The 13,703-nt window shown below is 42.4% G+C and overlaps 1 protein-coding gene across 2 annotated transcripts; it reads left to right on the plus strand.

Moving 5' to 3' along the window:
- The first annotated feature begins 9,636 nt into the window (after positions 1-9,636).
- Positions 9,637-13,319, plus strand: cnr1 (cannabinoid receptor 1). Of its 2 annotated transcripts, none has more exons than XM_028397559.1 (2): positions 9,637-9,893; positions 10,471-13,319. In XM_028397559.1, exon 2 carries the CDS (start codon positions 10,516-10,518, stop codon positions 11,923-11,925), a length of 1,410 nt encoding a protein of 469 aa, XP_028253360.1. In that variant the 5' UTR covers positions 9,637-9,893; positions 10,471-10,515; the 3' UTR covers positions 11,926-13,319. The 2 variants fall into 2 exon arrangements, with proteins under 2 accessions (XP_028253360.1, XP_028253361.1); XM_028397560.1 differs by having other exon boundaries at positions 9,637-9,888.
- Positions 13,320-13,703: the final 384 nt, after the last annotated feature.

Raw genomic sequence — 13,703 nt, forward strand, 5'->3', positions numbered from 1 at the left:
GTTTGAGTCAGAGGTTTGATCACGTCTGTGCCCACCTGTGTGATGAAGCTGGCAGTGGAGACCTGATGGGCATGTTCATGTTCAAACCCAGCAGGACCCTTTAAACTGGTTGAACAGGCCTGGAGGTTGTGTGTGTGTGTGTGGTGTGTGCGTGTGTTTAACTCTGGGTGTCTCGCTAGTTAGACGCTCATGGGACAGATGTTGAACACTGCTGTGAATGACTGCAGCCGCTCAGTGCTCACACTTCAGCTGTGGAGTATCTCTGTCCAGAGGCTTGCTACTTAGCCACATGATGCTTCAGCGACAACATCTCATTCAAAGGGACTCAGTTGCCATGACGCCCATGCTTAGCTTTGGTTCAGACAGCAGATGTTACCTGCTTTCTACTTGTTTTTCTTCTGTTCTTTGTCTCCTCACCCTTCCTCAAGGAGCTGTAATGCACTGTTTGTGCACGGCTCACTAACATTGTCAGATCACGATGTGCTGGGCAGGAATATACACCCACCTCAGCTTTGTTGTACAGCAGAGGAGGCATCCTTGCACCTACTAGATGTCCCCAGGATAATTAGCACAGAACATCTTGTTATTGGCCCTGTTTTCCTTTTTTCTTTTTTTTTTCCCAATGCATCTGTTGCAAAGTCTTTTCCCCTGCGGAAAAAAATGATCTGTTGTTTTGTCTGTGCTCAACCTTGGCTGTGTCATGTGACTAGCCATTTCAATCCTCACTGGTTGTCATGCCAACAGTGTATCTAAGGCAGCCGCGCTAGTTCAGAGGAGAGATGGGATGTTTGCACTTCACAGACAGCCAGGTAGGTGCATGCTGTGGGTCAGTGGGAGGTTTGAAACAAAAGCATTGATGAAAATGAGGAACATCCTCATTGCTGAATGACTGACTGAATGTTGCTGAATGACTGATCAGTGTGTTTGTTGTTTGTAGCTTGGCCTTTTGTTTTGTTGCTTACTATCAATAGGGTCCAAACAAGTCCCTGAAAAGCTGATCTAAAATCCTGACTGGAATATTTGTATTAAACACATTGGCTTCTCTTCATTTAAATCACTGTAATTTTCAGAATGGATTATAAAAATAACCAAAATATTGATTTGAAATTAAATGTGCAGGACTTTGTTCACAGCAACAGCGTGGTATACATACCAATGCTCTAATAGGCCACTGAATGCTGCATTTCAGCTATGCTAATGGGCTCCTCTCTGGCTGGAGGCAGACACCATTTCTGCTTTTAGGTGTGTGAAGGTTCAAGTGAACCTTGCTGCAGATTACAAATAATCTCCAAGTGTGTGGTGTCAGTACCATTATTTGAGTGCTCCTGACTGAGACAGAGCCCCCCCTGATCTGGAATCAGATCGTAGCTGCTGCAACAGCCATCGAGGGCAACAGACCAGGAAGAGTCAACAAATGTGTGTTTACAGCTCACAAACATGGTGGCAACCAGAAACCAAAACACACCTAGGATCAAATGAAATACCACAACAGCCAGCTGAGGACGCCCATCATCCTCCATGTTTGTGTTTTTCTTCTGAAGTCATGTGTGATTACACGCCTTTCCGTGACATCACTTCTCACCGTGGTGAAGTCATTGCAGCAGATGTGTGGCCGAATCCTGTAGCGTGTGTTCGCATGATGATAATGTTAAAATTGTCCCTGTGTGTGTGTGACCCTGCATATGGTCTTTAAGGTAGTGTGATGAAACATCCACACACAGAAAGCATAAACTCTGCTTCACTCTCCGTGCACGTCCATCTCCATCCCTGCCTCCCTCCCTCCCTCCCTTACCATGTCACCCTTCTCTGGGGGCTTCAGGCCCTGAGTTATGTAAAGCACATTTGTTATTGTTGTTATATAAATAAAAATACATTGAATTTGCACCTTCCATCTGACATCACCAACTATTATATATTGAATACAGTCATTTGATACGAGTCCCCGAGGAACATCAGGTAACACACAGCTTCCTCTGTGTCTCTGTGTCTCTGTGTCGTGATTGTGAAACATTTAGAACAACATAACATCAGCATCATCGCCTTTTTCTTTTGAGAATCTTCCACATAATGTCTCATAATAACGATGGCAGCAATATAATTTCATAATAGGAAAAGTTACTAGATTTAATATCACAGTGTCGTGAAGCCCTCCTGATACTCAGGAGAATGAGCTGCAGATATTTGGTCATTATTTCATTCAGGTTATGTTTTGTTTTGTTGAGATGAAAAACCTCAGTAATTACATGTGAATGCATATCTCAGACATTACAGCCACAAGTAAATGATGTCTGATGTGTATATGATTGTTTCTTAACACAATAAAGATCCAAGCTGTTTTACAGTGTTTTGTGAGTCAGGCTGGTTTCATGTTAGAATCCTCCTGGCATTAAGTGTGTGTATCACTGATTACTAATTAATTCATCCATTGACTAGACATCACAAATTGTGATTCTAATTCCAATTCACTGCCAGCTATTGTCGTCGCAAGTGGCAGGATTTAATGAGCAGCAGCCTCAGGCAGTCCAAACAGGATATATGGTCCTCCACTGTGTTCTGGGTCGGCCAGAGGTCTCCTACTAGTCAGTCTTACTAGGAGTACCTCCCAGCAGAAGGCACCCTGCAGGCATCCTCACCAGCTGCCCTGCTTATAGCCTTCTGACACAAAGCCTTCATGACAGGCCGTCAGTCCCTCTGCTTCTCTCAGGCTCTCTGAGGAAGAAGAGGATACTGCCCCCCCCCTCCCCTTCCCCCTCACCTGGATAGGACAGGCCTCTCTGTTTGACATCAGAGGTGGTGATCCTCATTTGAACTCTTCCAAATGACTTTGAGGATCACAGTACAGTGAAGCCAGGTGTTAGTCGGGAGTTAGTTTGTTGATGCATCCTTCCTTCTCTGGACGATGGTTTCTGAAGGCTGCAAGTTTTTACTGACAGACACATTTAAAAGGAAAATGTTGCACTTTTTATATGTTTGTCTTTGTCAATGTCAGTGTCCGGTCTTCTCTATAAACTGCTTTGTGAGCTTACTGAGCTGTCTTGTTAACACAGCTGTTATTGCAATGCTTCACGTAGGAGGATGCATTGAAAAGGAGTCTTAAGTGATCCCCAAATCCATCCAGACTCCACCTAGTAATCAATAAAATAACTGGGGCCCAGGCACAATCTGGGTTATAAAAGACACTATTAATACAATATTGAATTGGAAATTATTTGTTAATGTCACAAAAACAGCTCAGTCAATGGTCCTAAAACACAAAACAATCAGTCAATTGAAATGTGGCACAGTTCAAACCCAAAAATCACTAAAAGCACACGTATAAATGTCTTTAAAAGCAGATAGATGGCTTCTTCTGTACTAAGATTAAAACATGCACTACAGTCACACTCACTGCAGTAGAAACAAGTTCCTCATTCAGATGTGACAAGTTAAAAAAATGTTCATTTATTCTCTGTGATTCACTTCATTGAAGGACAGAATGTTCTTTAAATATTTTTCTAGGTTTTAATACCTTTCACTGTCAGACCAGCTGTTTTCAGTTCAAATTAAGATTCTGAATGTTAAATGGCAGCTTAGAGTATAAATGATTATCCTCAAAGCTGCAGGCTCAGATAAATAAAAAGCTGTAACATGCAGAACTCCTGCTGCACCTCCTCAGTCCAGCTCACAGCTGATAGGAGCCTTCCCAGTGAGGCTTCTTTTCAGCTTACAGTGCAGCATGTTCACCCGCATTAGTTGTTTTAACTTCAGCTTCATAAAATGTGTATGAGGATGCTTGAAATGCTGGATCATCCATCCACAAGCAGCAGCAGCAATAGCAGCACAGCCGCATTCATCCATGCGAGACTCCTCCACTGCTGCATTTCATATAGTTTAGGAGGAACAGAGATAAACCACTGCTGAGTTACCGTTTTTTCTTGCTTATAGAGCCTTATGTTTAATTTTTAGCTACCAAAGCACAGCTTTTACAGTTTGACACAAGTTTAAGTCAGAAAACATCCTCAAAAGCATTTAATTTTTGTTGTACGTACTTATACAATGACAATACATTCTGATTCTGATGCTTAAAATGCTGTATACAGAAATACAGCCAGTCTCAAATGATTTGACATGACTAGGATATTAAAAATCATCATTATTCGATACCCTATTAACGAGTATGTTTGTTAGTGCCTAACTGCATTTAAAAACTAAACTTAACTGTGGGTGAAAACAAAACAGCTCATGGTGTCAGGGGAACTCGAATCCAAGGCATTTAGGTAATAATAATAATAATAAATAATCATAAATTATTATTGACCAGATCTGGTGTTTTCTTGTGAGGATGTGTAGGGAGGTGTTCGGGGCATGTCCCACCGGGAGGAGACCCCGGAGGGAGACCCAGGACATGGTGGACAGACTATATACAGTCTCTTGGTTGGCCTGGGAACAAGCGCTGGAAGAAGTGTCTGGTGAGAGGGAAGTCTGGGTGTCTCTGCTCAGACTGCTGCCCCCGCAACCTGGTCCCGGATGAGCGGTTTGAAGATGGATGGATGGATGCATGGATACAAATGTGCTCACAATGACACTGCCAATTCCCTTTTCTCCCATATAGAAACATAAATATGCAGGAAATGCTGCTGAGGTGTCCTATAGGAGAATAATCCCCTGTCATAAGGGAGACATTTTATCTTCAGGGGGGGAATCTGTGTATTAGTTTTCCTCATTATAGAGACTTTTCACTGATGCAGGAAAAGTCAGGGGAATACATGTTTATGAATGGTACCAATTCATATCAGAATTGCTGCAGCATTTCAGTTGGAGCCGCAGTAGTCATTAATCAGACGCTGCTCCCACCATGGCTGATAAAACAACATAAATAATAGTTATTTAATGACATTTGTTTATTTAAGGCATATTCTTTTAAAATCTTCACATATCTCTATGCAGAGAAAATTGGAAGGATGCTCACGCTACACTTTTAATAAAGTTTTAATTTGAGTTATTAAATGTTCTGTTATCTGCAGACAGCCTTTAAAGCTGTGTGGGTTTTTAAGCAAGGTCATTTGATTTGTACAGAAAAAATGTGTTCTCTAACGCAAACTCTCAGATCAATACAAACACAAACAAACCCAGTATTTGGCAGACAGTCCTCCAATATGAGGTATCCTTCTGAAATTACAGCCACTATAAAACCAACAAGAAGCAACAATAGAAACATCCATCTACCATTAATGTGAGCAGCACAGGCCTGTCCTCCAGCCACTCATAGGATTCATCAAGCCTTAAATGCTGCTTTTTGAAACTAATCAAATCTTATTCCTCACAATTGCTGGGAAATGTTCATTGTTTTGCATAAATAAGTTGAGCGTGGTGGAGTAAACTGTAATTTATCATGACCCATGGGCCAGCTGCAGCTCTGTTACACCAACACACTTTATAGCTGCTTTGTGCCTATTTATGGAGGCACAAGACACCGGCTCATTCGTCTCTATAGTTTTCTCAGCACTTCACATGGAATTATGTGCTGCGTGTTGAAAAACAAGCTCCAATTTTGCTGAACTGCTTTGCTTACTACACATTTGTCCTATTTTTGGGTGGAGTTGACTCATGCACATGGGCCATGTGATAACCTTAATCACTGGTTTAGCCTATTTAGTAAAAGCACCAGCAACTCGACCACTGTGGAGATTTCAGGATTCAGATCAGGGGAGTACCAGTGGGAAATGAAGCTTAGATGGAAGCAGGAACCCGAGACAGATTTTGTTTGTTCAGCTCTGCTGGCCTTTCATATTGATGAGGGGGATACTGTTGCATTAGTGAGGTATTGGTGGGCTAAGGTAGAACGTCCTTTGTTTAGTTCTGGTGCTTTTTGAAATGGCAGGATGTCACCAAGTATCAATGCTAATGTGGAGTAAACTATTACCTAGTTGAATCTAGAGGGGAAAAAAGCACTTTTTAGTTTCATCAGTGAATTATTTCGCCATCTCACTAAAACCTGCTTGGCCGTCGCATCCAACCATGATTCCAGAAAGAGCAATGAAGCAGCTCTGGAAGGGTTTTGGGGTCAGTTAAATGTAGTGTTCAGTGTTTGCTTCCTGTTTTATTTTTACAGTTACTTCCCTCCTGTGCCTCTGCCTGTCCTTGATGACCTGCCCCGCCCTCATGCACCTGAGTCTGTTTGCTCTCTGTGTATTTTGTGTCAGATCTTCTTTGTGGAAATCATTTGAGTTATTAAGCTCCAATGTATTGTTAGCACTTTTTTTGTAGCTTTGCTTCTTCGTGCTCCTGGTGGATTTCTTCAGATAACTGTATTGACCCTGCCTGTTTGTTTTCTGAACTACCACCTGTCTGATTGTTTGTTTTTGTTTGCTTCTTGGTTCTAGTTGGCGAATTAAATGATGGCACTGACTCCTGTGTCAGTGATCATTCTTTGAGTCCAGTCTCAGTACTTCACACAGCTTTGTATGTAGTCTGTGTGCTTCCCCTCTTTGTAACCTCTCATGTTGTTCCTGCTTTAGTTTCCCATACAGTTCCTGCCCATCTAGTTTCAGGTGTGTTTTGCTGGCCTCCATTGTTTTGCACACATTATTTTAGCATCCAAACACATCCTGCTCCAATAGTTTTGATTATTTCTGGACCAAGTGGGGCACCTGTGTTGTGGGATTGGCAGTGGTTAGTTTTGGATTGTTGGCGGTGTGTGTGATGTAACTAACAGAGTTTTGGAGTGAGGTCTGGTTGGTTGAATTAACTTTAGAGAGGAACTCTATAATACACTTAATATATATGCAGCCATATCGTCTGCATAAGAACAAATATGAGGCTAATTTTTCCTGGTTTCATGAAATGAATATTTGCTTGGTGAACACTTGCATTATGACATATATTTCATTTCAAATTGTAAACAGCTGTCGGTGTACCTTACGGTTGACATGCTGTAGGTTACTGTACACGCTGCTGTGTGGTGACATTTAGTTACTTCCTATTTATACATATGTACATGTTCTGATGATGCTATCTGCACTGAGAAGCCTGGCATCAAACACAAGTCACAATCACATATCACATTACTACTATGACTTCCTTTCTTTTATTTTTCCTGAACTCTTGTCTCTGCTCTTTGGAATCAAAGTGAGTCACCGGAGGACAAAATGTTATGTACAACAACTGAAACAGATGGCCGCCAGTTTTTGCTTCAGCCATCACTCACTGCTCACTCACAGGTTAGCATGCCAACCAAGTCAGAGAAAACTGTCACAGGCCTCCAGTCAGTTTGGCTAAGCAGCCTGCTGCCCAAAGTCTAACTGCTCCATGTGGTGCATGTTACAAAGTCTCAGTTACTGGGATGAAAATAATGAGCAGAAGAAATCCAAATGTCAGACATGTTTGCTGGAACATTTTCTGAGGTTTTTTATATTTAGAGAAAGACTGATGCCTCCCACGCTGTTCTTGCAGATGTTTTATGGTGGATGTATGTGTTATTTATAGGTCTTGCATGTCTACATGTGCAGGGTTTGAATCCAGGCAATGAAATATTCTACAGTGTCCACAGAGAAGGAAACACAACAAGGAGCTCAGCATGTTTGAAAGCTATAGGTAGCAGTTAGCATGTTTGTAGATGATTTATCCTTGTAAGGAGAAAGGGGCAACAGCTATCCATAACTGCCAGGACGGTCCTTAAAAAGTACTGATTGGTTCCAACCAACACACAGTCAGAGGCGCCTCCAACTGCTGTCCCTAAAGATCTGACACCAACACAGCAATCTGTCATCATTTTCTTTAGCTTTTGTTGTCATTAGAAATGACAGGGGAAGGGAAAGCCTTGCTCACTTTGCACATCGTCACTAGTTGTTTAAAGTTTGTTGGCCCTCAGACAGGCCTAGGCCACAAGCACACATTGCTTTCTACAATGTTGTTTTTTAGTCACCATTACATGACATTTTTAAAAGCTGGGGAAACATCCTCAGGATTCCTGCTGTATTGACATCTATGACATCTTTAATGGGCTCCCAGCAGCACAGAACTACTCATGAACAGGCACAGTAAGCCTGTAACACACAACAGCAGACCTTATTTCAAGCATGTAACTAAAAGTTCCAAAAATCAACTTTGAGACAAAGAAGCGGAACAGTGCAAAACACAGAGAGCTCCTATCATGTCATGAAGCCATTTCACAGCTCTCCTGCAGGTATAACATATGAAACAGAGCCCAGAAGTCAACAATGAAAAGGTGAACTTCAGCAACATGCTTAAAATAGAAGTGTTAGAATGTGCTGCAGCATCACAGATGGAGGCTGTCGACGGATGGAAGTGCAGCTGAAGGTGACGTTCTGCTTCCAGGGTTTAAAAGGCGAACTGTAGACTGCAGGATCATTATACCTGGAGGAACCTCAAGCAAAGGGAGCGAAGCTGTGTTTCTCTCCTCTTTGATGTTTCCTAGAACAAGGCATCTATCTGCCAGTGACTCTGCCAGAGCTAATCACTTATCAACACTCAAGGAAGAGGGCTTTTATTCTGGTCTGCTTTCAGGTTGGAATCAGTGTGCAGAGCTCCCACTAGTCCAGCAGATCATGACTGTAAATAATATGTTCTTTCTCAGTTTACAGACAGATTAATGAAAATTAGTTTGAGGAAGATTTACAAGCAACTTGGCTGTTTACACTGACAATAAGCCAGAAGGGGATTATCATCCAAAAAAAAGAGAGAATGAAAATATAAGATTGTTTTGACATTTTGTATTAATGTTGGAAAGAGGACACTTTCATTTCATCAGAGGCAGCCATGGCTGACTGATGTTAATATTGACGCCTATGATTATAATAACAGAGCCAAAGAGGCGAAAGGTTTTTATAATCTGTGGTCAGACACAGTTAAATAAATGCTTCTCTTCTGATTTTATCTACAGCTCCCCCCTGATTCTGCCATTGTGTGTAGGACAGTGTGAAGAAAAGAAAACATGAGAAATGGAAATGAGATCATTGGTAATCAGTGAATTGAATGTGTTTTCATTAAGGCCGAGCAGAGACCACATCTTTGTTTCTGTGACTCATAATCTGACTCTTAATTTGTTGCTGTGTAATCTGATAGAATGTGCTGATAACTGTTCAGAGAGGACAACGCAGTGTGCGCAGATCACCTTCCACACTTTCCTCCAGCTGGATGGCTGAGGGTGGCTGCCTTCAGCTTGTGCAGCTGATCTCATTTCAAAGTGATGAAGTCTGATTCTTTGTTCTTTGTCAAATTTTAGTTAATTATTCACACAATAAAGAGACTGTCAGTGAAGTGTGCAACCTCCATCTGCCTTTGAAAGGCTGGGAAAATAACCTGCACGCTGCAGATTCATGACAAACTGTAGATTTTTGTTCCTGCAAAATCTACACAGTCATTGTGTTTACTGTTTTTAATATAAATTAGAATTTTCTAAGCTGTTCTTGATCTATTTCTTGCTGCTGAGGTTGGTGCTTTGTGCGAGGGATTCAAATAAAATCCTTTTTTCCCCTTTATAAGCCTCTGTTTTCTGCTCCCTTGTTCCTATATGCGTCGCAGTTAACAGCTTCATGGGTTGGGCAGATAAAGCTGTATGGAAACACGTGACAAGCCTTGTAGCAGCGACGCTTCATAAGTGTGAAGACAGAGAGAAAAGGGTTGGAGAGACGCTGGAGGCGGCAGCAGCAGCACCAACCTGCATCCACGGAGCAGGAGCGCACCCGGAGAGCGGCGACGCACACTTGCAGAAAACTTACAGAGAATTACAGAAACAAAGTAGTTATCATGATAAAAGTGAGGAGCTTATTCTAACACGTGCAGGCTGGCTTTACTCTTTTTATGTAAGGTTTGTGTTTGCCTGGATGATGCGCTCTGACTTGGATTAACGCGCTGTGTTTAAGGACTCTGCTCACTTGGAAAAATTATGTAAGGTAAAAACATCACGGTTTCTTCGTTAAACAACTATTTAATGCTATATACATACTTTAAATTGTTTTTATTATGTATGTCAGCATGCAAGCGCTGCTTTGCTTCCCTAGAATGTGGAGCTGAGTGCTTTTGTGCGCCAGAATTACGAGAAATCTCCATTTATTAGAGCTTCTGACTGTCAAAATAACTCTCCGAAATTCGAATCTATCCAAATAAAGTAAAAACAATTGAAGTAACCACACATTAGATTGTTCCAATTTAAGGCTATTTTCATTTTCTTTGTTTTTTTCTTTTGGATAAAAAAACCTCAAAGACATGAAAGCGTTTTTGTTATTTCCCGTTGGATGTTCACCCCAGAGATGGATCGTTTTCTTTATTGTGGTGATGAGTGCAGTGCTGAAATACACCAGCCATTAAAGCGTCAGTGTTGTCTGATCCAGGAACTCTGTGGAATGTGAGGAAAAGGGCATCTGGAATAGTTTTTTTCCAAATATCTGTAGAGAGGGTTATTCAGAGTGTGACGAATAATCTGAGATTGTGTTCAGAAGTCTGTCTGAAATCTTTCTGGTTAATTTGTAGGTTGTCCAGGCGTCTTAGACCACAGTACTACCTTCAAACACAGCCATGAAATCTGTGCTGGATGGCGTGGCCGACACCACCTTCCGGACTATTACATCTGGCTTACAGTATCTGGGCTCCAATGATGCCAACTACGATGACCCCATCAATGATGTAGACTTCAAGGGCAGCTTCGCTCTGCAGAAGCCTTTGTCTGCTTTCCGCAGCAACTCTTTCCCTGACAAAGTACCTGCAGACGAGGAGCTCATAATCAAGGGCATCCCCTTCTACCCCACCAATGCCACAGACTTATTTGGCAACAGGAGCACGTTCAGAGATGAGACTAACAACATACAATGTGGGGAGAACTTTATGGACATGGAGTGCTTCATGATCCTGACTCCCAGCCAGCAGCTGGCTGTGGCTGTGCTGTCTCTGACTCTGGGTACCTTCACGGTCCTGGAGAACTTGGTGGTGCTCTGCGTCATCTTGCAGTCGCGCACCCTCCGCTGCCGGCCCTCCTACCATTTCATTGGCAGCCTGGCCGTGGCTGACTTGCTGGGCAGCGTCATCTTCGTCTACAGCTTTTTGGACTTCCATGTTTTCCACAGGAAGGACAGCCCCAATGTTTTTCTCTTCAAACTGGGTGGAGTCACAGCGTCGTTCACGGCATCAGTTGGGAGTCTTTTTCTCACTGCTATTGATCGCTACATCTCCATTCACCGGCCTCTGGCCTATAGGCGCATTGTGACACGGACCAAGGCTGTCATAGCCTTTTGTATGATGTGGACCATCTCCATCGTCATCGCAGTGCTACCTCTGCTGGGCTGGAACTGTAAACGTCTCAATTCTGTCTGCTCAGACATATTCCCTCTCATTGATGAGAACTATCTGATGTTCTGGATCGGTGTAACCAGCGTGCTGGTTCTTTTCATCATCTACGCCTACATATACATCCTGTGGAAAGCACACCACCATGCTGTGCGCATGCTGAGCCGCACCTCTCAGAAGAGCCTTGTTGTGTATTCAGCAGACGGGACTAAAGTGCAGACCACACGCCCAGAGCAGGCACGCATGGACATCCGTCTGGCCAAGACCCTGGTACTTATCCTGGTGGTGCTGGTCATCTGCTGGGGCCCACTGCTCGCCATTATGGTCTACGACCTCTTCTGGAAGATGGATGATGACATCAAGACGGTGTTTGCGTTCTGCAGCATGCTCTGCCTGTTAAACTCCACCGTCAACCCAATCATCTACGCCCTGAGGAGCAAGGACCTGCGGCACGCCTTCCTCAGCTCCTGCCATGCCTGCAGGGGCAGTGCCCAGCAGTTGGACAATAGCCTGGAGTCAGACTGCCAGAACAGAAACGCCAACATTTCTGCCAACAGGGCTGCAGAGAGCTGCGTGAAGACCACTGTGAAAATAGCCAAAGTGACAATGTCCGTGTCGACGGAAACTTCTGCAGAAGCCGTCTAATTGGCCGTCATAGGGAAATAAAAACTGTAAATGTCATCCTCCCTCTCCACAACGCCACTCCACACACAAAAAAAACAGACATTATGTATTCATATCCTCTCATGAAAGTGTTGACTTACATCCTCCTATAGATGCTTTAGTGGCTGCATAAGTTTACGTTTGTGTGTGAGTACATAGTGTGCCAAAGTGCCAAATGGAATCGCAAGGTCATAGGAAGGACTCACAATGATGAAGGAATATCAGAGTCTGTTGTTTACCATAGACTTCATGATATCCAATTATATTTTTGTACTGTGAATTTCAGGTTTTGAAAACAATATATCTTCATTTACGGGATAAGGGGCTACTGACATTTTTAATTAGTTTTGTGTCATTTAGACTTTAACATGTGTCTTGCACCATAAATACAAAATCCTTGCGCCTTGACGTTTCTATAAGCAAATGTGAAAGTGATTGTTTTTGCCAATAATGTGTCACGTTTTGTACTTTTCCCCCTGACAACACTCAGTGAGTGGCAAGAGATTTATTCATGTTTAAAAAAAAACAACTAATTACCGTAGATGAGGGTAAACAGACTCACAGCTTGAATGTGTTAAATCTGAAACGGCATTCCTTGTGTCAGAGTGATTTGTCCCTGACATCCATTCCTTCAGAGTAACTCGTCTTTGTTCAAAATGTATACTTAAACAACTGTACAGTGTTTTCTTGCAAAATAAAAGTGACTCATTCAGCTTTAGCCAAGACAACAAGCGTGAACAAAACTGAGTGAGGACGCAGTGTGCTGGTCGCTACTGCAGGAATCTGACGGAGATGCTGACTGTGGCTACTTTCATCAAATGTGTGATTTAACTGGCCTTGTGTGTGATACCTTGTGCAATGGTGATACATTTTCAACCCCCCGAGCCTTTTTGATCATTGCAGTGAGTTGTTTTTTTTTTAGTGCTACTGTTGCAGTGGGGGCATCGTTTCGGAAAAAAACAAAAAACAAAACAGCAACCCATGCACAGGGCTAGTGAAGTAGTTTTGGCGTTAATCTGAATAATAATAATAATAATAATAATAATATGTCTGCTTCTAATTTTACTTATCAAAACAGAGGAACTTTTCATTTGCTGGTAACTTGAATGGAAGTTTGTGTATTCTGTGGAGCAGTGATGACTGTCCATGCCAAAAGAAGAGAAGATGATGTAGTACTTTGAATCTAGAAAACCTCATGGCTCAATTGTTCTGTAGACATTTATCTTGGTGTAAACTTATCCAGACAGCTGTTTTTTATCAGTATATGCTTTGCTGCTTCTTGTATTATTGAGTACTGAAGATCAAAATGTCAACTGTCAAGTGGCTTCTGTATATTGGTGGCATAATGAGGAAAATCTATGACTTAAAAATCACAACCAGTCAAGTGTTTTTAGTATTGCTGTTTTCAAACTTTTCAATAAAGTTGCAGCTGGTGGTCATCCGAGTCCTTTGATTGATTAACTGTGTGATGAGAAAGAGAATGAAGGACACATTTTGAAGTCCTGAAACTGTCAATGATACAATACTGCCCCCTTGTGGAGGACTCATCACTGCCTCTGTGGAGAGGATGTGTGGATTCGCTGTGGTTCCAACCCCAACAGTGACGAATTGCAAATAAACGTCTGCCACGGCATCCTCTTCCTGCAACATCTGTTCTTTTTATCTGTTGGCTCACAGACACAGGCAAACTGCAACATCTGTTCTCACAGATGTCAACAGGATTTTGTTCATTCATACAAAATGCTCCAATCTAGCCAGGT

Source organism: Parambassis ranga, chromosome 24 (genome assembly GCF_900634625.1).
Source record: "Parambassis ranga chromosome 24, fParRan2.1, whole genome shotgun sequence".
Taxonomy (NCBI): domain Eukaryota; kingdom Metazoa; phylum Chordata; class Actinopteri; family Ambassidae; genus Parambassis; species Parambassis ranga.

What these genes read in the sequence shown, in the direction of transcription:
- cnr1 (XM_028397559.1), top strand. Translation starts at nt 10,516, where the DNA reads ATGAAATCTGTGCTGGATGGCGTGGCCGACACCACCTTCCGGACTATT.